The 22,768-nt window shown below is 34.8% G+C and overlaps 3 protein-coding genes across 21 annotated transcripts; 2 read left to right on the top strand and 1 right to left on the bottom strand.

Moving 5' to 3' along the window:
• The first annotated feature begins 1,798 nt into the window (after positions 1–1,798).
• LOC108219970 (large ribosomal subunit protein uL13w) lies at positions 1,799–3,643 on the top strand. Its single transcript, XM_017393580.2, has 4 exons — positions 1,799–2,163; positions 2,717–2,833; positions 2,935–3,022; positions 3,366–3,643. Exons 1-4 carry the CDS (start codon positions 1,892–1,894, stop codon positions 3,507–3,509), a joined length of 621 nt encoding a protein of 206 aa, XP_017249069.1. The 5' UTR covers positions 1,799–1,891; the 3' UTR covers positions 3,510–3,643.
• A 3,838-nt stretch (positions 3,644–7,481) lies between these two features.
• On the top strand, positions 7,482–13,597 carry LOC108224034 (WEB family protein At5g16730, chloroplastic). Of its 19 annotated transcripts, none has more exons than XM_064093118.1 (9): positions 7,482–7,892; positions 7,980–8,070; positions 8,438–8,581; positions 8,652–8,758; positions 9,054–9,391; positions 9,530–9,606; positions 10,322–10,372; positions 12,345–12,416; positions 12,682–13,597. In XM_064093118.1, the coding sequence occupies exons 1-5, from the start codon at positions 7,783–7,785 to the stop codon at positions 9,103–9,105; spliced, it is 504 nt and encodes a 167-aa protein (XP_063949188.1). In that variant the 5' UTR covers positions 7,482–7,782; the 3' UTR covers positions 9,106–9,391; positions 9,530–9,606; positions 10,322–10,372; positions 12,345–12,416; positions 12,682–13,597. The 19 variants fall into 19 exon arrangements, 16 of the variants coding, with proteins under 16 accessions (XP_063949188.1, XP_063949180.1, XP_063949183.1 ...); XM_064093110.1 differs by having other exon boundaries at positions 10,309–10,372; XM_064093113.1 differs by having other exon boundaries at positions 10,242–10,372.
• A 4,331-nt stretch (positions 13,598–17,928) lies between these two features.
• Positions 17,929–22,132, bottom strand: LOC108219773 (E3 ubiquitin-protein ligase PRT1). Its single transcript, XM_017393282.2, has 7 exons — positions 21,882–22,132; positions 20,795–20,823; positions 20,528–20,707; positions 20,044–20,439; positions 19,723–19,920; positions 18,665–18,786; positions 17,929–18,513 (listed from the first exon to the last, which is right to left on the bottom strand). Exons 1-7 carry the CDS (start codon positions 21,956–21,958, stop codon positions 18,139–18,141), a joined length of 1,377 nt encoding a protein of 458 aa, XP_017248771.1. The 5' UTR covers positions 21,959–22,132; the 3' UTR covers positions 17,929–18,138.
• Positions 22,133–22,768: the final 636 nt, after the last annotated feature.

Below are 22,768 nucleotides of genomic sequence, written 5' to 3'. Positions count from 1 at the left end.
CTTTAAATATACCTTTTATAATAAATATAAAAATTAACACTTCATATTATGAATCTTACTACTACCTCTGTTCATTTTAATTGCTTTGATTTTTTTACACGTATTTTAATGTATTAAAAAAATCGCATTTTAACATAATTATCCTTTGTAAAATTTATATCAAATAAAAACTTAGAATCTAAACTTTTATTTGATATAAGAATTATATATTTTTTTAATAAATATAGATATTATTTTTTTACATATTAGTTAAAATAAGATGGGGAGTATTTCTTTCACAACAATAATGACATCATCATCTTCATCATCAATCTTTAGAACAATGTTCCATAATTTTAGTCTAATAACTAATTTATGTAATAAACCGTGGGATACGCAGATACGGTGCAGTGTTATGGTCGTTATTTAAATAATAAAATAATTTGTAAGGTACACTGCTAAAACATTGCCCTTTATTGCCCTTTTTTTAGGAGTTGACGTGGCTCACATTAGCTATTCTGCTGGTTACACGGCTTAGACTTCAATTTTTTTTCTAAGCCTTAAAATTGAAAAGCAAATCAGTTTTCAACGTAGTTTTTATATTCATTTATTTGAAATTTATTCAAATATAAATTCATTGAAATTTATTTAAATATAGATTTATTGTAAAAACTTATACTAATAAATTTATTGAAATGTATTCAATTAAATAATACCAACTATTACATTTTTGTTTCATTTTCCTAAAGTTTGATTTTTCATTTTTCTCATAATATTAATTTAGGATTCAACATAAATTTAGTTTTCTCTATAATTGTTATGTATTACATCTTTGTAAATATCATTCTTAAATAAATATAATTTTAACATAAAATTTCTCTAATCAGAGAAATTTCTTTTATTACTATTTTTCTATTTCTTTTTATATTATTACTATATAACCATAAATTTTGTATTCATCATTTTAAAAATAATTTCTAATTGATATTACTAACTACTATTGTTACTGTATTTTTTAGAGGTTAGTTTGTTTTTATATACACTGGCCATGCTGCTGCTTCCATAGACTGGTTTTCAAAATCGGGATCATTGATCTGTGTATAATATATGACTACTAATTAATAGAAATTGTGAAATATGTGTATGTATATTCTATGTATATGTAATTGTAGTAGCTGATGAAATACAGAAGAGTCGAATGATGGAAGCCGTGAGGACACTGAGAAATTTGTATATATTTAAGTTTCTGATTTTTTTTCCTTAATTAAATTAAAAAGATAATGAAAAGTGGTGGGTCATGTGAGCTCCTAAAAAAGGGGTAGTGTTTTAGTAGTGTATAAGGGTGTAGCCCAAGATTTATTGTTGTAAGAAAACAAATTTTCAAACCCATTCCTCAAACCCACAAAGTGGGTATGAGATGGGGGTATGAGTATCAGTTTAATATTTTTTTTTTGTCTCTATTTAAACAATTACATATTAATATTTAATATAAAAATAATCAATAATGCAAAAATACATAACAATAATAATTTTATTAATATTTTAATTAATATAATTATTTTTAAAAAATTAAATATATTAATTCTAGCAATCAACCAAACACATACCACTTTTCTCATTCCAAACACATACCACCCTGCAAACCAAACCACCCCTAATTTGTATCGGGCTGGTCGGGAATTTTGGGATCCTAGTTGAAGCCCAGAACTGATGAGCAACAGACAAGCTAATACAAGTCAGCCTGAAAGTATTATGGACCTTAAGCCGGCCCAACAGAAGCAGCAACAAACCCTAGCCTAGCCCCAAAAGACAGTGAAACATACAGTATATAAAAACAAAACCCTACACTCACACCTCCTCTTCCTCCTAAGAAGAAAACAACACAGCTTAGCTTCATCAGAAAAATAAGGGGATGGTAAACGGATCAGGGATATGCGCGAAGCAAGTGGTGGTGGATGCTCGCCACCACATGTTGGGCCGCCTGGCTTCAATCATCGCCAAAGAGCTTCTGAATGGCCAGAAAGTGGTGGTGGTCCGCTGCGAGGAGATCTGCTTGTCCGGTGGTCTTGTTCGTCAGAAGATGAAATATCTCCGTTTTCTCCGTAAGCGTATGAACACCAAACCTTCTCATGGCCCCATTCACTTCCGCGCTCCTGCTAAAATCCTCTGGCGCACCATCCGCGGGTACTTTTTTTTTTTTTTTTTTTATTTTTTTTACTTTTGTTTATTCTGTTGTATTACATTTTTGATGACGCATAATGTATGTTAAGAATTATATGGAAGCTTTAATAATATGTATTCTTATGATTGTATCAATATTTATCCACTTAAATGTAGTGTGTATTGTGTTCTACTTGATTGTTGGCTTTCAAATGTTGTCAATTATCGACTTAGTAGGAATTGGAAAGTTTCTATTTATTTTGTGTATCAGTTTGATTGAATAGGTGTTGTGTTATTCCAGCTTGGGGGTGGAGTTTTTTATCTTTTTTTTTTTGTTTTAAATATCCTGTCTGCGGGATTGGGGGTGGGGGTAATGAGAGAACGGATGTCTTCAAATTGTGTGATCTTTATTATAAACGGTATACTTATTTGCCTATAAGAGATAAAGATTTCAAATTGTATAATTGTGAATTGTTTTCTGTATAATGGATTAAGGTTATTCGTAGTGCAAATATGGCTAAAGTCTATGTTTTGAGTGAGTATGTAGCAATGGATTTATATTTATTGGGCATTGCAGGATGATTCCCCACAAGATTAAGAGGGGAGCAAATGCTCTGGCAAGGTTGAAGGTGTATGAGGGAGTTCCTCCCCCATATGACAAAATGAAGAGGATGGTCATTCCTGATGCTCTCAAGTGAGTTGCATGCTTTTAGACGGTGCAATTGAGAACATCAAAAAAAATAATCTGATTGCTGATTATTTTGACATTTTGGGTTGTCCTTGTATCGTGTGCAGGGTTTTGAGGCTTCAGGCTGGGCACAAATACTGTTTGTTGGGCCAGCTTTCAGCTGAGGTTGGCTGGAACTATTATGATACCATTAAGGTAATAATTTTATGCAAGAAACTTTTGAAGTTGCAGCTATATCTATCTGTCACTATGGAACTAATGTGGGATATCAGTTTACTTAATTTTCATTCCCTTGAGTATTGAAATGATATAATGTTTGTCGGATAAGGCTCACACGTGTTAATTCTTGTTTTTTAAATTTGGACTGCAAACAAATATCCATGATTAAGAAAAGTGATCATACTCTTGATGTACATTATTACTGCAATGCACATCTTGCTTGCAATTTAGGCCCTCCTGGAGGACTGAATAAACCGGGCTTGAAATTTCTTGGTTATGTGATCCATCGTTGGTATCTGAGCACTTTATTTATTAACAGGAATTGGAGGCAAAGAGAAAGGAGAGGGCCCAGGTTGCTTATGAGAAGAAGAAGCAGCTAAACAAACTGAAGGTTAAGGCTGAGGCAGCTGCCGAGAAACAATTAGGTTCTCAGTTGGATATCATTGCTGCTGTTAAGTACTAAGTTCTTGTTTGGATTAGTGTAGCGGCAAAAAGTGTTTGTTAAATTTATGGCATTTCAGATTTACCCTGAACTTGTTCTGAACAAAACGAGGTTTCTTCTATGTTTTGATAATCTTGACATGATTTCTGTTATAATTTTCTGAGTGGTAGGTATGGTTTTTGATGTTAGAAGTAGTGGTCTGGTCTAGATAAATCCTGATATATATACTTAAAAAAGTCCTCTGCTGTCAAGACAAAATGGAAATTCAATAAAGTGACAGCCCATGGTGTTCTGCAATGGATTAAAGGAAAAGGCAGCAAGCAACTTCCAAAGGATGTGATACTTAAAGCTGATTTACCACTAGACCTTCCTAGTATAGTGTACTTTCAAGTACAAGAGTCTAGTTCTTGGTACTTTGTTCAATTCTTTTCTTCAAGGACTCAACCAAGTAGTTCTTGTAGAGTTACCTAAGAAATTTCCTTTACTTGAAGCTTAAACTCGACCATAACACATTAGAGATGTTAGGACTCGACCTCCCCTCCCTTATATAACTTACAATCTTACATAGCTTAGTTTGTAGCTTAAAAGCCTTGGAATCTCCCAAGAACCCCATAGAAGCTCAAGGGCTCGGCCAAGTGTAGTATAGCTTTATGACAGTTTTGAGGCCATGTCTCTGGGATTCAACCAAACAGCCCTCTAGGTACTTTGTACTTCGTTTTTCTTGCACACATTCTTGGGAATCGACCATACACACTCTAGGGAGCTAGGGCTCGACTGTACTCCCTTGCAGGAGTCATTTTATTTTGAACTTGAACGCTTCATATTTTTATAATTAATTGATTAATATCCACTTAATTATATTAATTGTATATATTCATAAATTAAACTAATTCGAGAGTGAATTAATTCAATAAATATAAAATTTTAAATTAAACTAATTCGAGAGTTCGGATAGAGGTTTAGACTCGATTAAATATAAAATTAAACGAGTCGACTCGCCAAACTCGTTATAATCGGCTCGTTGAGTTAAACAAGCCGGATCGGCTCGACTCGTGAAATTAAACGAGTCGAGAGGTTAAGGCTCGATTATTTAAATGATTCGGCTCGGCTAACTTCGGTTCGAATTATACCCGAATTGAAACTTGGCTCGCTCGGTCTTAATTACAGTCTTATGTTAGTTCAAGTGTAGCCGTGTCTGTTTGAGTAGTTATAACATCAGTTCGCTTATTATATAGACCAACTATTATGTACGTTGAATAATTATATTTTAAAAGAAACAGCTATAAAGATTATTCATGCCGGGATCGGATTAAACATATAATTTTTAATTAATTATTATATAGGATTAATTTTGGATCCTGAAAGCTGATCAATCTAAGCTAAAGAAGATGAAGAAATGCTCACAATCTACATACTTCATTAAGTAAAAAAACTACAATTTGATGTGTGTAAGCTGACTGAATGAATGTTCATAGAATGAATACAAAATCTGTTATATAACGCTAAATTTCTAGAAAAACAATTGAAAATTTGAAGTCAGTCATCATATAGAAACTGAACAACTATAAATTTCTACAAACCACATGGTTGAAATATCTTGTCAGGTCACAAATAACTTCACTAAAATATGCGGCAAGATGGTTTATAGATAAAGAATATACTATATTACATACATTTTGGAATAGCTCATATTTCTGAAGAGATATGACAAGCCATGAACAGAAGAACCAACAGCAGCTAGATGAGATACTATCAACCAAAAGAAACTCAATATCTGCAGGCCATTCCATGCTCTGGGAAATCTTTTAACTTTTCTTTGGGAGAGATACACCTCTACTGGGAAATATACTGTCATAGGCCAGAAGGTAAAGGCACCAATAAGGCCAACAAATTGGTTGAAAAATGGGAATTTTTCGAGCATCAGCTTTGACTTTATCTTTAGATTTCTTCAAACCCTTATCCATTGTTCTGTCAAGGAATTCCATGAACCAGTTTCCATCTTCAGTTTCAATCTGCTGCCCTAGTTCTATTGTATTGCTCAGACTGTTGAGCCAAAAGGGCCACTCCTTTTTTGTCTGATCTCATGCGCTTTCCCAAAATAGTCTTTTGATCCATTCTTTCCGGAAGTAATGCTATTGATTCTTACAATGCAATTCTGCTCATAGATGATGCAGTTTTGTCGAAGTCTTGGTTGTGTTTGGAGATTGGAGAGTCTTGTTCAGAATATCGTGCCACTTTCTTGGTTTGTTCACCATTTGGATCGTTAGATGTCATTTCTGAAGCTGCTTGAATGGACACCATCTCTCTAGCTAAAGCTTGCACAATTTGGTTATGAAATTCAATAAACTGTTCAAAACAATTTTCTGGGGCATCTACTTCGGCTGATTTAGTCAACTTTTATTGGGACCTATTTATATTTGCAAAAAAACAAATGTAGTAGGGATTTAAAAGTATAGGGAATGTAGTTTTCCCTGCATTTATACGCCCTGGAAGAGCAAGAAGTAGAAATGAATTCCCTGAGCCGATAAAAGATTCCTGGCTGAAGCAGTCAATAGAAGGAAAGCTAGTGCCTACTCTTTTGTATATATCTTGTTGTGTTTTTTCCTCTTAGAGACTCGTCTAGATCAGGCGTTGGGTTGCCCCTTTGAGATACTGGTTCTTTCTCAACTGAAGAGATAAGATCACACTCAGAGGAACGACCGGATTTCTTGGTGACAATCTTTTCGTATGCACTTCCGAGTTGAAATAATCCAGATATCATAGCATTAAACTTGGTAATTGACATGGTGTTTTCAAATAGCAGGTAAGGGACAATGAAAGGTAATTGACATGGAGTATGTTGAGAATGACATAGTAGCTTGAATATAGCTGACAAACCATGCTGGGAGTGTAGACTCTGGTACAAACATTGTCATGGGAAGAATGATGCATAATAGGGTGAACGAATGGAATGGAAGTAATAATTTTCTTAACAGGAAGAAAAGAATGATTATATTGAATTTTTGACATGTGCTAATCTGCATCAATCAAAGCATAACAAATCACTTTGAGATCAAGAAATTACATTCACTTATTTCGAGTTTCGGAATAAATGTTTGACAAAACTGGATACCATCGACAGAATAGTATCAGGCAAACATAGACGAAACAGATGCATGGGACCTGAACTGAATGCCATCTATGCTGCTGTTTTCTGTAAGCTTTATATGATTCAGGCCATTCACATTGACACTACAAATGAACTAATAAAGCGTTATTTATGTGCGAGAAACATCATATAAGCAAGCTTGAATCTTGTAAAGTCCATTTGTAGGTTAAAATACCTCTGCGTCATTGAGGAAGATAAATTTCCATCCATGGAGATGAGCTCGAACTGCAATGTCCATTGATAACTCCAGATCCCGTTCCGGTAGCTCCTCCGCCGTGCACTAGTGTCTTGCGGTGTAGCTACTGGATGGGTGTCTGCAAAACAACACCGGAGGGGGGTTTGAGCCCCGCGGCGCCTCCGGCGTGAGAATGAGTGCAGGTATCGGAATGTAGGAACAGGAAATAAGCTATCGATATGTAGTGGGTGAAGGTGGTGTATGGTTGCTGTGTGATGGCTGTATGGTGACTGTATGTGTTTGTATTTGAACTGAGTGCTTGAGTGTGTGCAAAGAGTGAGTGTAAAGAGAAGTTAACCCTTAAACTCTTGATCCTTGGTCTATTTATAGGCCAAGGATTAGGGTTCAAGGGCGCGTACCTGGATCCTGGTCCTACACGTGTAGGGGTTTGATCCCCTACACGTGTCCAGGTGTCAGCGTAGAATTAGTATTTTGGAATGTTCCCTGGCTTGTCTCTATCGCCAGTAGTTGACCGTTATGTTTGTCTTTATCGTGTCAGTCTGTGACTTGTGCAGCAAGTGTCGGCTGGTACATGCAGACCCGGGTAAACAGTAGGTTTTACTTTACCCGGGTAAGGAATCCTGTCCGGGTTGCGTTATTCTGTTTGGCCTAGGGGTTATCTGGCGGGGCTGATGGCTATCCGGGGTAAGAGTCCCTTGGGAGGACCCGGGTTCTTCCTTATCCGGATCATATCCTATCATCCATGTCCTCAACAATTGTCCTCTCTAACCACCCTCCACACTCTTAGAGCAAGTCCAATCTTTATATTTATATAAAGGAGGTTCTCAGCAGGATGACATGGCATGCTTGAGAGTCCTTCCTTCAAATTCTCTTTTTTCATGGATTTTTGCATTTTATTAGTTAAATCTTTTTCTTAAAACTGAGAACTATAAAGAGCTAACGAAAAGTTAATGACCCCTTTTTACATTTGTGTCTTTTTAGTGTCTTTCTTCGCGCCCGAGATAGCTTTCTCACTTGCAGAGCTCCCATCTCAATATCAGCCGGAGCTACCACTGTGCCTGTAGGTACTTTTTAATTATTTTTTGTATTTATCATCCATCCATAATGCTGGTAAATTACTCAGTTATTTTTTGGGTGTTTTTTAAAGGTCATCTGATTTGTTGTTTGTGAATACGTCGCAGCACGGAGTCGGCCAGATCTCTAATCGCACCTTCGCTCGCCGTCTCGCCCCTTCCGAGGTATCTCGATAAATTGATGGAATAATGTATTTTAGAGTTGCATTGTTGGTTTTGATAAATTAATTAAAGTGTACTTGTAACGTCCTGTGAATGTGAGTTCTGATTAATAGTTTTGGATTTATATTTTAGTGATGAATGTTCGACTTGATTATGATTTAAACCTCTAAGATTGTGTATACTTGTGTTTTTACTTATTAGTTTGCGTTTAATTAACCACAGTTTGGTGTGTGATTTGTCTATTTAGTCCATCTCTTTGGGAAATGTTAGAATGTTATTTTTGTTGTTTTAATGTCAAGAAGTTGTGAATTTATGTTTCCCGGTCATTGAGAGGTTCCCTGTATTACTAATACTGTTTTTTTGGTTACAGGGGAATTTTAATCATTGGAAGCTAATGTTTTTTCACTCCGATACATACTTTCAAGCATATATTTCGGGTAGAAATGACCTTCTTTGGCAGATGAAAATCATTTTGGACAACTGTCACAGCAAAGACTCATTTAGTGGATTAGAGGTGAGAAAGATGATTATGTGACTTATCTGCAACATGTTAGATTCTGTTACTTATAGTGAAAAATATGAAGATGCATGTGAGCTTAATCAAGTTAAAGAGATCATTGAGTGGGGAACTGAATATATTCCCAAGACTTTTAATTCTACCACTCACAACATATACCGAACTGCGGCACAGGTAAGTAACATCTGTATATTGGTTTATTCAGTTACTACCTTATGAATAATTGATGATAGACTACTCTTTCATGCTTGAAGTAATTGTGGATGTCAGATTTGTAGAAATAATCTATGAGGAATCAAATAAAAACATTTCTTTCTCTATTAGACAAGTAGGATAGGGTCAAAACTCAGCTGGAAGTACAATAGCTTCTGGAACAGTTATTTTCAAGCACAATAAAGCTTATTACAAATCAAACATTTAGTTATAAATATAATTCACTGATTATTAAATTATAATGGCCTCTTTGCAGAAGAGGGGATTTGGGTTTTTCATGCTGCTTGAGGCCATCTTCTGACTTGTGAGAAACCAGTGACAAAAAAGAGCGATGGCAGAGATTCTTGAGAGGATGACGTGGAATCTTTCAATCCTTTCCACCTAATTTTCCTATTTTTGTAATTTAATTAATTAACTCTTTATTTTTCCAGCAGCTTATTAATTGTGATACGCATTGGTTGACTTACAGTGCTTTGCAGTGGTTTTTGGTGCCATCTGCAGACCAATCGGGTGTGCTATGATTCTCTGTTTTAACATGGTGTCGTCCGTAAGGGGAGGCATGGTCTTACATGCGACATCTGTTATGCTGCAATAGTATGTGTTGTGTTAAAATGGATTTAGCTGGTATGTGTTTAGTGCCTCGGCTGGGATCGGGTTTTGGTTTGCATACATGGCTGGAACTTACTGTCAGATTTTCCCCGATCCCAACGTTACATTATTTCTGGTCAACAGGTCTGCTATCTTTTGGATCTTTGTGTGATGCAAATGGTGCTGCAAAGTTTTTTTCAGGCCTGGGGGATGGTTGCGAGGTTAGTGCATCTTTATGCATATTTTTTCCTTAATTTTAAAATTATACGAGGTGTCGCTCTCATTTACTCAAAATTAGTCAATTAAATTAAAAAATAGCAAAATGTTTATTCACTCTTATGCTCAGAAACAAACCTGCTGGAAAAAAAATGCATCAGAGCCTTTGGACTCGATCATGAAACAGTTAGTGGAAAGTAATGGTCGATTGCATGATGCAGAATTAGAAATTGTTTCTCTTAAAGAAAAAGTGGGATTACTGGAAATGTCAATAGAATCACAGAGAGGTGATCTTGAGATTTCAGAGCGTAGTCTTAATATGGCCAAGGATCAAGCTTCTGAGATGGAAAAGAAGGTTGAACCTCTTAAGTATGAGCGTGTTACTTTGAAGTATGAAAAAAATCCAGGCTTTAAACAATGATCAATTATTAGAAGACCTAGGAAATTCTCATCATAAGGCATTTTTACTTGCTAACTAAGCTCTTGTTGATCAATGCACTGTCTATGACTTCTGTGGAACAACAGCTTTGACTACTTTGGTATCAATTTAATAGAATTTTTTTTACATAGTTTTAGTAGATGATAGTTATAAATATTAACAACCGGTCTTGCTATATTGAGCCAATTTTTAAAATTTCAGGCTAGGACCGGAAAATATTACTCTTCAATTGGCTTTGTTTTTAAAATTCTGATGCTTCATTCAATAGTGGTTGTAAATAGGAACAAAGATATATGGCTTGACAAGAACAAACATCAAGATATGTCATTGAGGTAACTACATCTGTTCCGCAGTTTTATATTATTATAAGCATCATATCTATGTGCAATTGAGTGACTATGGTTAAAGTGTGGTGAGTTCTGCAACATGATAGTACTTGTAAATTATATTGTGCACCTCAACCTCTACAGATCTTCTTTGTGGACTTTGACACCGACTAAATCATTACTATCATTTACAAGGCATTTAAGCGTACACTGAGTACATTACTCCTTCATTTTCAATTATAATTATATACTCTTTATTTCCAAAAGCCTTACTCCTTTTGGCAAAAAAATTAAATCATTACTCCTTTATTGACATGTCAACCAGAGTTTATAGAGGAAGCAAATAGTTGAGATTAAACTAGATGAGCAAATTCATCTAATGCAGCGGATAGTCATAATTAAAGTGGAAGATCAAAGAATGATCTGCTTGCAGCAATCAGAAGGCAGAGCAAAAGCTACGTAGATTCACTTGGTTTAGTTTTGGTTGAACTTTAATTTATGATGACAAATCTAAAGTATAGAAAGAGGTGGTACATGTGTATAGGAAGGAATTCAGGATTTAGAAAAACAAAAAATTGTGTGCACAAGTCTTACCCAAGCGGGGCTTTACTTTCATAGTTTTTACATGTGGTTTAGATTTCTGTTTATTTGCTTCTTTTTTTTGGGTGTTCCAAAGGAGGTGTTTGTTTTGTTTTAATTTGCATTTGCTAAAAAAGAATCAATTAAATTGCAATATAGCTAAATGTTTGAGTCACTATTACACTTTTTATAACTATCAATATCTTTTTATATTCTCACAACAAACACAAAATAAAAGGACTTGGATATTATAGATCATAAGGATGTTTAAAATATTTTATATTTTTATATTTTTCTCACTCGCGCGAAGCGCGTTTTATTCACTAGTGCAAAGTTATAAGTGCTGCCATTTCTATAATTTGAAATCAAATGCTAAAAATCCCAACTCCAATGGGGTTCTATATTTGGATGCAAATATGCATATATGCATCCTTGGTTCTAAATTTGAAACCAAGGATGCATTTATGCATCCAGCCCACATCATCAACTAACTATAATTGGTATATATAGTGGTGAACTTTAAATAAAGTTTAGGAGAGAGATACTAAAATTATTTAAATTTGGAATTATTTGGATGTAAAATGCATCTAGCATTGGAGTTGAAATTCTATTTTAGCAATAAAAAACACTTTTTGGTGCTAAATTATAACAATAACTATAGTTATTTTGCATCTTGCATTGAACTTACTTTTATAATGCCTTTATCCTCCACAACCCAGCAGTCCTGCTAAATCTTTAAAAAGCTGAGAAAAGTTCCATTGACTTATTTTTCTACTTCAAAATGAAATGCTAGATTGATGTGCTGCAATCTTGTTAACAGGTTTTCGTCCTTTTCACAATGTCCATCTTTGTTGAACATGATCTAATTCCTCATTACCCTATAGCACATTAAACAACCAAATTCTATTAACATGAACCATTGATAGCTCCAAAGTCAAAATTCAATTTTAATACGCACAACCACACATATAACGTTAATTTTGTAAAGCATGCAACAATTATATCATCAACAAGCGATAAAGGTTTAAGCAAAAAATATCTGATACCTTAAAATGACGAATTTCTTCTTAAGAAAGTTAGGGTAGGCTAAAAATCAGAAGATAGCAACAAACTCATACTCTTAAACATAGCTAGAATTCATTGCAGATACTCTGCTGTGACATCGAAGGTAGATGTTACATGTAGAAGAGACTTGTCTCTCCTTTCCTTTGCTGTATACACAAGAGTATTTGGATTAGCTTATATATAATTGTTAATTTTAACCTGTTTTATCATTTGTAGTGACAACTCCAATATTTTACAATGTTAACTCATTTTGATTAGGGTTCATATTACGATCATATGCCCTTTCATATTACATTGGTCTAATGCCCCGTGTTTTTATTTTTTTCTTGTCTAGCAATAACCGATTGGACAGGGATTAACTTGATGATCACTAATAACCAGTAACGGATTCAGCTCCGAAAGTAAGGTAGGTCATATATAATTTTGTAACGATGATTAATCGGATGGATATAAAAAAATTTAATATTCATATTAAGTAATTTTTTGCCGTTGCACAACATAAATAAGTCATGTCCACCTTTATTAGAATGGTTGACACCAGAATGATAACATAGAAAACAAAATTTTAATATTCAGATTATGTAATTTTTTACCGTTGCACGACATTGTAATTATATAAAATTAGGGACAAAAATTTAAGTGGGTCGACTGACCCCTCTTGCCCCTCTCAGGATCCGCCTCTGCTAATAACAAAGAATCATATGATGAAAGATCAATGTGTTCTTCCAAAGAACTGCTGGATTGGGTATATTCTGTCAAAAAGCTATATCCTCTCAGGATCCGCCTCTGCTAATAACAAAGAATCATATGATGAAAGATCAATGTGTTCTTCCAAAGAACTGCTGGATTGGGTATATTCTGTCAAAAAGCTATATGAAAGTTTTGACGAAGATGGAAAACCGTATATTCTGTCAAAAAGCTATATGAAAGTTTTGACGAAGATGGAAAACCTAGGATTATTATAGATAAGTTTGGGGTTGTAATCCCGGGATTGTTATCGATCATTGTGGAGATTATGGAATCTGTTTGTTGCAGAATTACAAGATGAAGCTTGAAGTTGGGGATTTGAAGTTTAAAGTTCAGGATATGCCTGCATTTGAGAACATGAGGAAAGAAAAAGGACCTCGGCTCTTTCCGTCGAAAATTCAATTTTATAGCCGGAGTATTGGTTTAAATCCAGAGTCCATAATTAGATGCTTTAATATCGGGGTGGCAATAGGTACCATGGATGCAAATCTTGTAGAAAAGGGTTTCATGGCTTTAAGGGAGGAACCTCGAAGGTCATAACATCAGACATCACGCGGTAGTAATATTGAGAGTGAGTAACGGCGAAAAAATGGATGTTGTGATGATAAGAAATTCACACGGTATCGAATGGGGGAAAGAAGGATGTGAAGACATAGATCCTAAATTGTTTTGTTTTGTTGCGGGGACAAACGGAGTGGAGCTAAAGAACTAGAATAAGATAGATCAGATATAAGGTTAGTGGTATCTTGATTGAACTTTTCTTATAATGTTTTGGATTATGTCATGTATGACCATATGATGACTTATTACTTGATGGAATGGATGGCTCCACTTTCTATAGTCTCATGTTCAATGTGTTTAGTTGTTTCTATGTTGTTTCGTGGAATGAATCCACTTTCAATGTGTTTAATTGTTTCCATGTTGGGTTTGTAATTTGAACCCATTTTAAGTGCGTATAACTTCGTATATTTGCTATTACGTTGGATATTATTAACTAGATATTTTGTCAATCGTTTCTTGGATTTTTTCACATTTATTTATCTTCCAATTGGTATTGCACTATTCAATGGAAAATTTGATTAAAAGGTACTTAGTATTTGTTTAGTAATATTCTGGTTCTTGGCCTGGTGGTTAGAGTTTATAATTTCTCTGGTCGATTAGCTCTCATCTTGTGAATCATCGTGAACTGACCTGTTTTTCCTCATTTGGGCTTTTAAGCGATATACTGGACAATTGTATTCCTCTAGTCCTTGTGTCTCAATTTCGTTTATGTAGAAGATGAGAGCCATTTTAGTGTGTTTTGGAATATTAATATTATTACAAAGTTTAGTTAACATTTTTGGTTATAGATTGGTGTTTATTCTGGACTTCTGGTGACGTTGCAATGTGTTGTGTAAGTCTATTATTAAGGGCAGCTAGACTTAAGATTAAGGGCAGCTAGACTTAAGATGATTATGCTGATCATCATTTCTTCATGTCGACCACCAGCTTACTGTGTAGAATGCGCTTAGATTAGAATGGTAGTATAAAATGTTGTGTGCAAACAGAAATGAATCATGGTAATTAGAAGTTTAGAACCATCATCAAACTTGTACCAGTCCAACAAGTTGCAATGTTATAGTATGGCATGTAGTATTTCAAATAACATAGAATGAAAAATTATATGGAGCCATTTTGTTGGCCTGGTGGTTAGAGTTTTAAAAGTTCTCTGCTCGATTGGCTCTCATCATGTGAATCACGACCTATTTTTTCTCATTTGGACTTTTAGTTTTCCTCATACATTTGTAATCCTCTAGTCCTTGTGTCTCAGTTTTGTTCATGTAAAAGATGAGAGTCATTTTAGTGTGTTTTAGAATATTAATATTCTAAAACACACTAAAATGTATTTAAATCACATACAATTCATTAAAATTTATAGATAAAAAACAATTCATCAAAATCTCAATCAAATGCACCCCTCTAAATTAACATATTTTTTAATCATTTCAAGACAAAGAAAGTAAGGAATGAATACAGTTTCCCAGCTACCTAGACCACTGAACCTACAAATTTATCTAAAGTAAAATATAATATAATCCTTTGTAGTGGAACTAAATTTGGATTATACTGAGCATGATTGGATAGCCCAGTGGTGAGTTTATCCTCTGTTGTCTCCGCACACCCGGGTTTGACTCTGACTCACCCCCAGATTAACTTATTAAACATGCTAGAATTCGAAAAAAGGAATGTAAACCAACTGCGACAAGTATAAATATGAACGACTTTGCTGATAATGCTTAAACTATATATTTTTTCACAGCAAAGTCATTTTGTTAATATGTATCACACATAAATTAACTCTAGAATATAATAGAGATAACAATATAACAGTCGAACCACATACATTGGTAAATAGTATAACTTTTTTTTTATGTAGAAACTCGCAGCCGCTACCCTTCGGATACGCACTGGGTATTTGATATTAATATGAGAGAATAAGAATCCTAAGGTTAACCTTAGGTTACTTATTGTCTTCATATTATGTCACAAACATATTCTACTTTAGTGAGATAGATTCAAAGTGGTACTTTCATCAAAGTTTGTGTGATTTTAATGGATTTTAAACAAGAGTTAATTGCAAAATGCAACCTTAAACTTGGGCCCAAACGCACTTAGTCAACATACTTTTATAATTGCAGTTTGCATCCCTTTGGTTTTTAGCGCGCTGCAATGTACATCTTTTCCGTCAAAAGATAACGGAGCCGTTTATAATTAAATGGCAATTGCGGCAATTAAAATAATTAAAGCAGTAAACCTCTTAATCATCGGTTAATTAAAAAAATTACAGATTCACTTTGTCCTTTGTAATACTATCAATCTCTCCTCTCCTCTTTCGAACACAACACGCGTCTCTGCGCACACAAATTGTACTCTATGCACACATGGCGGGATCCGTTGACGATATGGGGTCCCCGCCGGATTCATGGGAGGTAGCTGATATGGACGCCATTATGGCCCGATTGATGCTCAAGAACCGCGATTCCATCGCCTCCTCCAAGTCGCTTGAGCTCCGCGATGTTGCTTCTGCTTCTGCTCTCGGATCTTCTGTCCCGCCCATCGCGTCCGAGGATTTGGTTAATTCAGTCGATCAATTTCTTCACGAAGCTATTTAGAATCCTTGCGAACGCATCTCCGGTGATTACTCGTTCTTTTACTTCTCGATTTAGCTGTGTATTGTCTAGATAATTCATTGATCGAGGTTAAAAAAAAATGATCGTGTCTGTTATTAGAGGATTTTATTAGAGATAATTCATTGATTTAGCTGTGTATAGTAGGTTATGTTTTATCAAAGATGTTTTCTCCAAGCTGTTTTGACAACAATGATGTTTCCACAGGCACAATGCTCTGCCATCTATTCTAGAAAAGAGAAGAAAATTATGTTATTTATTTAGGGCTAATACATACATTTTTAGGGCATATATAGCTGAAATTGGGAAGAAGACCGTTCAAACTTGATTTTCCTATTATACCCCTGACTTAAGTGACGTTAAACACACTTAAACACGGATATGGATGTACATTGCAGCGCACTAAATATCAAGGGGATGCAAACTGCAATTTATAAAAGTATGTTGACTGAAGTGCATTTGGGCCCAAGTCTAGAGGTGCATTTTGCAATTAACTCTTTAAACAATCGCAAATTGAATATCATCGTATTTTAAGGGATTTTAAACAATCCCAATTGAAAACCATCAGATTTTAAAACATAATTTAAAATACTAATTGATACCCATCAGATTTTATAGCATAATTTAAAATCCGAATTGAATATCCCGAGATTTTAATGACTTTCGTCCATCAAGCCCGATTATCAATGGATAGCAGAAACATACAATTTTAGCACCAAGATAAGCCCTCCTCCGTCTAAGTCTAGTGACTGATTCTATGAACATCACACATGCAAGACACGCTCTAATAATTTCCACCGGTTTTACAGAACAGAGTATGTTCATCCATTCTTCACCGGTTACTTTCCAATTTCCGGTACAATTTCTTTCTGCAACCAAGTCAGTATGAACTTATTCACAAACAAAAAAAATGTCGTCACCGAGTGCTTTGGTTTGAATGGATTATTTCTGCTTGATACTTTTCGACCATGAAACTGCATCGCAAAGAGGAACCCAACTAGAGCACGAAAACCCGCATCAGCACCACAGGTAATTAAGTCTGAAGCCAATTCCATGTCAGGTGATACTATTTACTCTCTCTGTGTAAGTATGAGGCTACAGAGGCATCCGTGACACCAAAAATGAAATTAAATATCTTCCTTGTACAAAATATATTCATGGACCAGGGGTAACTTTTGTGAGATTATTAAACAATAAACAGAGCATACACTTGCAAGATTAGGAGGGTTCCTTTTGTATTCTATCAATTTTGTTATATTTTCATATTTTATTAATTTAATAAAATAATTTAGGTAATAGTAAAATTTTGGCCGAAGATGAATTAAAAATGTATAATATTTATATCATTTTAATATATTTTTTTTTAAAAAAAAATATTGTTCACGAAAGATGATAACTCCTAAAAAAAAGGGTAGTGTTTTAGTAGTGTACAAGACTGTAACCCAAGATTTATTTTTCTTACAAACACCATGTATGGTTTTAGAATGGATGAAATCTTATAGAGTCGTAAATATGTATACGAAGTTTGAAACTTTTCGAATCCGTTGATTTCTGGTAAATCCAAAATTAACCAAAAATGGTCATTCTCAGGTTACACAAAACGAACCAGAAATTATGTTATATGTATTATTTATTATTTAAATACATATATTTTTATTTTGATTATATATAGTTATTAAAATTTTCAAACTGTGTTCAAATCATTCATGAATAATTTATGACGGGTTTCGCATTGACATTGTGAAATTTAGGTTGGTTCGAAATTTTGGACATTCATAAACGAAGTTGTCACTAACGATATGAATCAAAACTACACAAACAAAAGTAAAAATTATATGATATGGCTCTACAATTTTAACAAAGTTATTTATTCCTTCCAAAGATATATACGCAAGCAACTACGTAACAGTGAACTTGTCGACTGACACCTAACATTAATGCACAAATTACAAGTTACTTAAACAGATGCTAATTATACAGTAATCTTTTATGGGCAAAGGGTGGTTCTTGAGAAGATGCATAAAGCGTACCAATTAAACAAAGGTATCTTAAACATTTATTTCACATTATATATACGATAGCCAAATTCACACTGAATTTTCAGCATATATGCATTGCAAAACTGCAATACACTTGTAAGAAGCTCAAATTATGAGGCTCAATTGCAATGCTACAAGGCTCAGACACCATGGTCCAGAGTATCACTGTTGCATTTCACATGGGGGGTGACTGCTCGTCGCTTTGCTCCTGTGGGTTACTGGTTGAGATAAGAAAGGATACCGACTCATTTCCTCCATCCACTTCAACATTATCATCAGCGGGATGAATTGCATTTTCAGGGTTTTCTAAGTCAATTTCAGGAATATTAGGAGCAGCCGCACCATCTTCTACCTGTCCCATTATCAGCCTCAAGATCGTCCTACGTATGGAGTTTGATCCAACAACTTCAAAACTGTGTTCTGGGGTGTGCTGCTGATTAAACCTGCCAGGTAGCTTGGACCTAGTATTGTAACAATCACCACAAAGATCAAAGCCTATAGCCTCCACACAATCTTTGCATCTATATCTATTTCCAATTATGGGAAACATCTGCAGCAATGAAATAAAGGTGAACATATTGTAACAGCTACTACTCAAATATAAAAAGGAAACATATTAGCTAAATAACACCCATTATATTAACAAATTAACTACATGGGTTGGCTAGCAAGAAAGCAAAACTTAAAGGATTACATCTTACCCCGCAAAAATCACAACCAACTCCAAAATGTACATGTACGTTGTGATCGCCCCATGGCGGAGAGAAATTTTCTTCTGGTGTAAACGACAAATGGTCACGTTGTTTATTAGATTCTATTGAACCTGAAGCAACATAAAAACATAATTAATATTAATGTACAGTGCATAAAAGATGTGTCAAAATGACAAATTATTCCACAATATACTTGTAATCTTTGCGTACTGCTTCAAGAAACAAAGTGTTCACTTCTACATGTTTTTATAAAGTTCAGTCCAAGAAATTATACTTCAACGGTTGTGATGGATGGAACAGAGTATGCACCAAAGAATTAATTTTAAAGCTACACCATGACAAAATCAAATATTTAGACTGACTTCTGTCTCCACAAGCGAAGGTAGGGTAAAATAATTTTAAACCAAGGGAGAAAGATAAGTTGAATAAATTAAACAACTATAAGAGGCTAATCATATTCATGGAAGGAGGTTGGTCATTGGTATAAGGTAGTAAGGTACATATACTAGAATACTAAGCTTGTGTTTGTCTCAAAGGATTAGAGTCCAATTAAACTAAACTAAAGATTATATAACTATCACTATTAACCCTTGAATTATAATGGTTGAACGAGGTATTCTACTATTATTTGATCCCCTCTAACAAATCATTTTTCATCCAATCTAATTTCCGGAATATGTCACAAGTAATTTCCCACAAATGAAGCAAGAGATTCCATCTTTTTAAGGACTATACCCCAATCCCAACCTTAATCCCTCAAAAACATATGTTTTGGAGTTGCAGACAGAAGTATCTCTGGTCAGTGATAAAACTCTGAAATATGGATCATGGAAGTGTGGCTTTCTGGTTTTGGTGGTGTTTCAGAATTAAAATATCAAATTAACCGATAAAGTAAAATAAAACAGCAAAAATATTAATTCATGTGGCTACTTGAGATTTCCTATTCATTTTACATTCAATTTCATATATTAGTAACACTAGTGTATAGGGCACTTAAACAAATAAACTGCAAGCAAAAAGTGGAGAAAAAAATAATTAAAACATACCTATATGTGGAGCCTCTTGCTGAGAATCGACCTGCTTTATTGTGTTTCTTCGAAGTTCATACTCTGTAGGAAATTGGATCTCCAGAAAATGATGAAGCTCCAGACAAACCTTGGGGATTCCATTTGGATGCAAACTCTGACATACGTGGCACCTAAGTTTTTCATCTGCTGGGATGCTTATGCAAGTCTCACAGAAGACTGAACCATAGTTCCCCAAATATATGAGAAATTGCAAAACACATTTCACTTACAAGTACAATGTAGCAACAATTTATAACAAATTAATCAATCTATAGTGACAATACATATGCTGAAACATACCATGTCCGCAGTTAAGAACAACTGGTCGATACAGCAGTTGAATGCACGCTACACAAAGCATATCAGCAATTGACACCCGCACCTGAGCTCCATTATCTTTCCCGGATTTTAACTTTTCTTCAGCAGCATCGCTATTAGTTACTTCAAGACCTCCAGAAGAGTTTTCTTTTAGCTGGTTCAAGCAAACACATTCAAATGATGGTGGAAATCTTTGTTCCTCCATGTTTGCAGCAGCTTGCCCCTCTCTAAGTGAACTTAAGGAAGATGAGGGTTCTCTAGCATCTGTAGGGGACAATTGGCCTGCATCACCCTGATGATTCGATTTCTCACTATCACTTGTTGCATGTACAGGATCTTTAATCTCTGGTGAGAAGCAGTCAATTGACTTCTCATACTCTAAAGCAGGTAAAAAAAACAATTGTCACCAGAACTCAATATTTACATAACAAAACACAGTGGTGCAGTTCATATGACTGGTTATTACCTAGTGTTTGAGTTCCCCTTCTCTTATACGTAACGGGGTACATCTTCAAGAGCAGAAAATGAAGCATCTGACAGATGGTAGGAAAATGATGGTATGGATGCCTACAAATCGGACAATGAGACTCTCTAAGACCATTCATGCATCTATGGACACACCAGAAACAGGAAACATGGCCACAAGCTGCAAAAATAAATTAATTATTAGACTTGGGTCACTGTACTATGTGACAATGAGTGCTTATCAGTTGTCACTAGAGTAATATCTTACCCAGAACAATAGGCTTGTACAGGAGATCTCTGCAACGAAAATAACATATTATTTTAGAATTTCAGAATAACTTTTATTTACGAAGCAGTAATTGGATAGGAATACAACCGTGGTACTAGTTGTACCTCTAAAGGGACAAATGTGATGTCCCAAATTAAGAGCATAAAGAAATCCATAGTTTCCGGTTATAAAGCTTAATTATTCATAATGAGAAAATCTTAGCCATCAAATATTTCAATTAGCTTTTAATTTACCGACAGGCACAAACATACAAATAAAGATTTCTAATCTGAAACGTAATCGCATGCAGCTTGCATTTAAAAAGAGATTACGCCACTCGATATCGCAATGTGTCCAGAACCAGAAACAAACATCCAAACAAACTTCATATATCAAACAGCACACGTCAGGATAAATACAAAATTCCAGTATTTCTTCCTCTACTTGTCCTCTAACGGACTCCAAAGATCTTCGTTAGAAAAACGAACTTATCAAGCCCTACAAAAGTGCATTTTATCATCAAGTATAAACCTAACTGATTTTCTACATAAACTATCCCACCGTCTGCCGACCTAGAAATACCATTTTCGCTACTAAAATACTAACCGTCAACCTCCAAAATCACAACAATAATTACTGAACAATCTACAATTAGGTGAAATCATAATCTTAAGTTTACTTTCGAAGAAATCAAACCATTAAACCCTAATGTTTGATAATTCTCTCTAGAAGTACCCTATAAACCTAACTGATTTTCTACATAAACTATCCCACCGTCTGCCGACCTAGAAATACCATTTTCGCTACTAAAATACTAACCGTCAACCTCCAAAATCACAACAATAATTACTGAACAATCTACAATTAGGTGAAATCATAATCTTAAGTTTACTTTCGAAAAAATCAAACCATCAAACCCTAATGTTTGATAATTCTCTCTAGAAAACAAGCCATAGATACACAACAAACACAGCAAATACACGATTCATAACAAAACTAATCACAGGATGATTACAATCAATTAAAAACTATATATGAACATTATAAATTGAAACAGAGTGATTTAATATGTAAGTGAGAAAATTACAGGCAAACGCAACAAACGAATGAATCACAGATTTGCTCATCTGCTTGATCCTCTATCTCGTCGGCAGCCTCCATCATAATCTTCAATTCTGAAATCTTCTCTGTGGTGTTTCGGTGTCGAGTTTAATCATAAATATTCATTAGTCTCGAGGAACCTGATGAGCAACGAATGTGGGCCTGGAGTAAAACATTGTGGGCCTTTATCTGTGGATTGCCTACAGGCCCGAATCAACGATAAACTTTCAAACGTATGCCATGAATCGTGACCGACTGTAACTTCAACATGGGTAGGGTGGCCAAGTTAGAGGTGAAAATTCAACCCAACCCGATATATTTGGTTTATAAGAATTTGTACTCGTTAACCCCGAAAAATAATTTCAACCCAACCCTATTATTCGTGCATCGGGTGGGGTCGGGTTTAAAAAAAGAATGCGTTTTTGATACTAAAGACTCTGCCTTCACAGAACAACCTAAGAACTAATAATTTATATACTAGGCTATCAGGGATTTTAGTTGCCTGCCTACTGAAATTCTACTTATGAGATCAATAACTTCTGTTGTAAACTATCATAAGCAGCTGACAGACCGAATGAACTAATATGTGACTAGTAATATACTCAAAACATTATACTGTAAATGATATTATCGTCATATTTTTCAGTTAAATCTTAATAGACTGTGTATAAATTGATGACTGTTATGATAAATGTTAATTTTAGATTATACTAATTTAAACGAGTTGGGTCGGGTTGGATGAGGGTTAATAATTTAAAAACCCTTAACCAACCCAATTTATTCGGGTAAATAAAAATTGAACCCAACTATTTTTCGGTTTCGAACGGGTCGGTTTAAATTTGTTCGGCCGAAATTAGGGGTGGGTTGGGTCGA

Source organism: Daucus carota, chromosome 5, assembly GCF_001625215.2.
Source record: "Daucus carota subsp. sativus chromosome 5, DH1 v3.0, whole genome shotgun sequence".
Lineage (NCBI taxonomy): Eukaryota > Viridiplantae > Streptophyta > Magnoliopsida > Apiales > Apiaceae > Daucus > Daucus carota.
Note: the sequence above shows the minus strand (reverse complement) of the source record. Positions and strands in the feature narration are given on the sequence as shown.

Bases quoted from the DNA above. Each gene is read 5' to 3' on its own strand.
- LOC108219773 (XM_017393282.2), bottom strand. From the start codon at position 21,958: ATGATGGAGGCTGCCGACGAGATAGAGGATCAAGCAGATGAGCAAATC. The intron at 20,824-21,881 runs GTAATTTTCTCA...TTTTCGTTGCAG, and splicing joins TTCGTTTGTTGCGTTTGCCT to AGATCTCCTGTACAAGCCTA. The intron at 20,708-20,794 runs GTAAGATATTAC...TTATTTTTGCAG, and splicing joins GTACAAGCCTATTGTTCTGG to CTTGTGGCCATGTTTCCTGT.
- LOC108219970 (XM_017393580.2), top strand. From the start codon at position 1,892: ATGGTAAACGGATCAGGGATATGCGCGAAGCAAGTGGTGGTGGATGCT. The intron at 2,164-2,716 runs GTACTTTTTTTT...TGGGCATTGCAG, and splicing joins CTCTGGCGCACCATCCGCGG to GATGATTCCCCACAAGATTA. The intron at 3,023-3,365 runs GTAATAATTTTA...ATTTATTAACAG, and splicing joins ACTATTATGATACCATTAAG to GAATTGGAGGCAAAGAGAAA.
- LOC108224034 (XM_064093118.1), top strand. From the start codon at position 7,783: ATGACCCCTTTTTACATTTGTGTCTTTTTAGTGTCTTTCTTCGCGCCC. The intron at 7,893-7,979 runs GTAGGTACTTTT...TGTTTTTTAAAG, and splicing joins CCGGAGCTACCACTGTGCCT to GTCATCTGATTTGTTGTTTG. The intron at 8,071-8,437 runs GTATCTCGATAA...TTTTGGTTACAG, and splicing joins GCCGTCTCGCCCCTTCCGAG to GGGAATTTTAATCATTGGAA.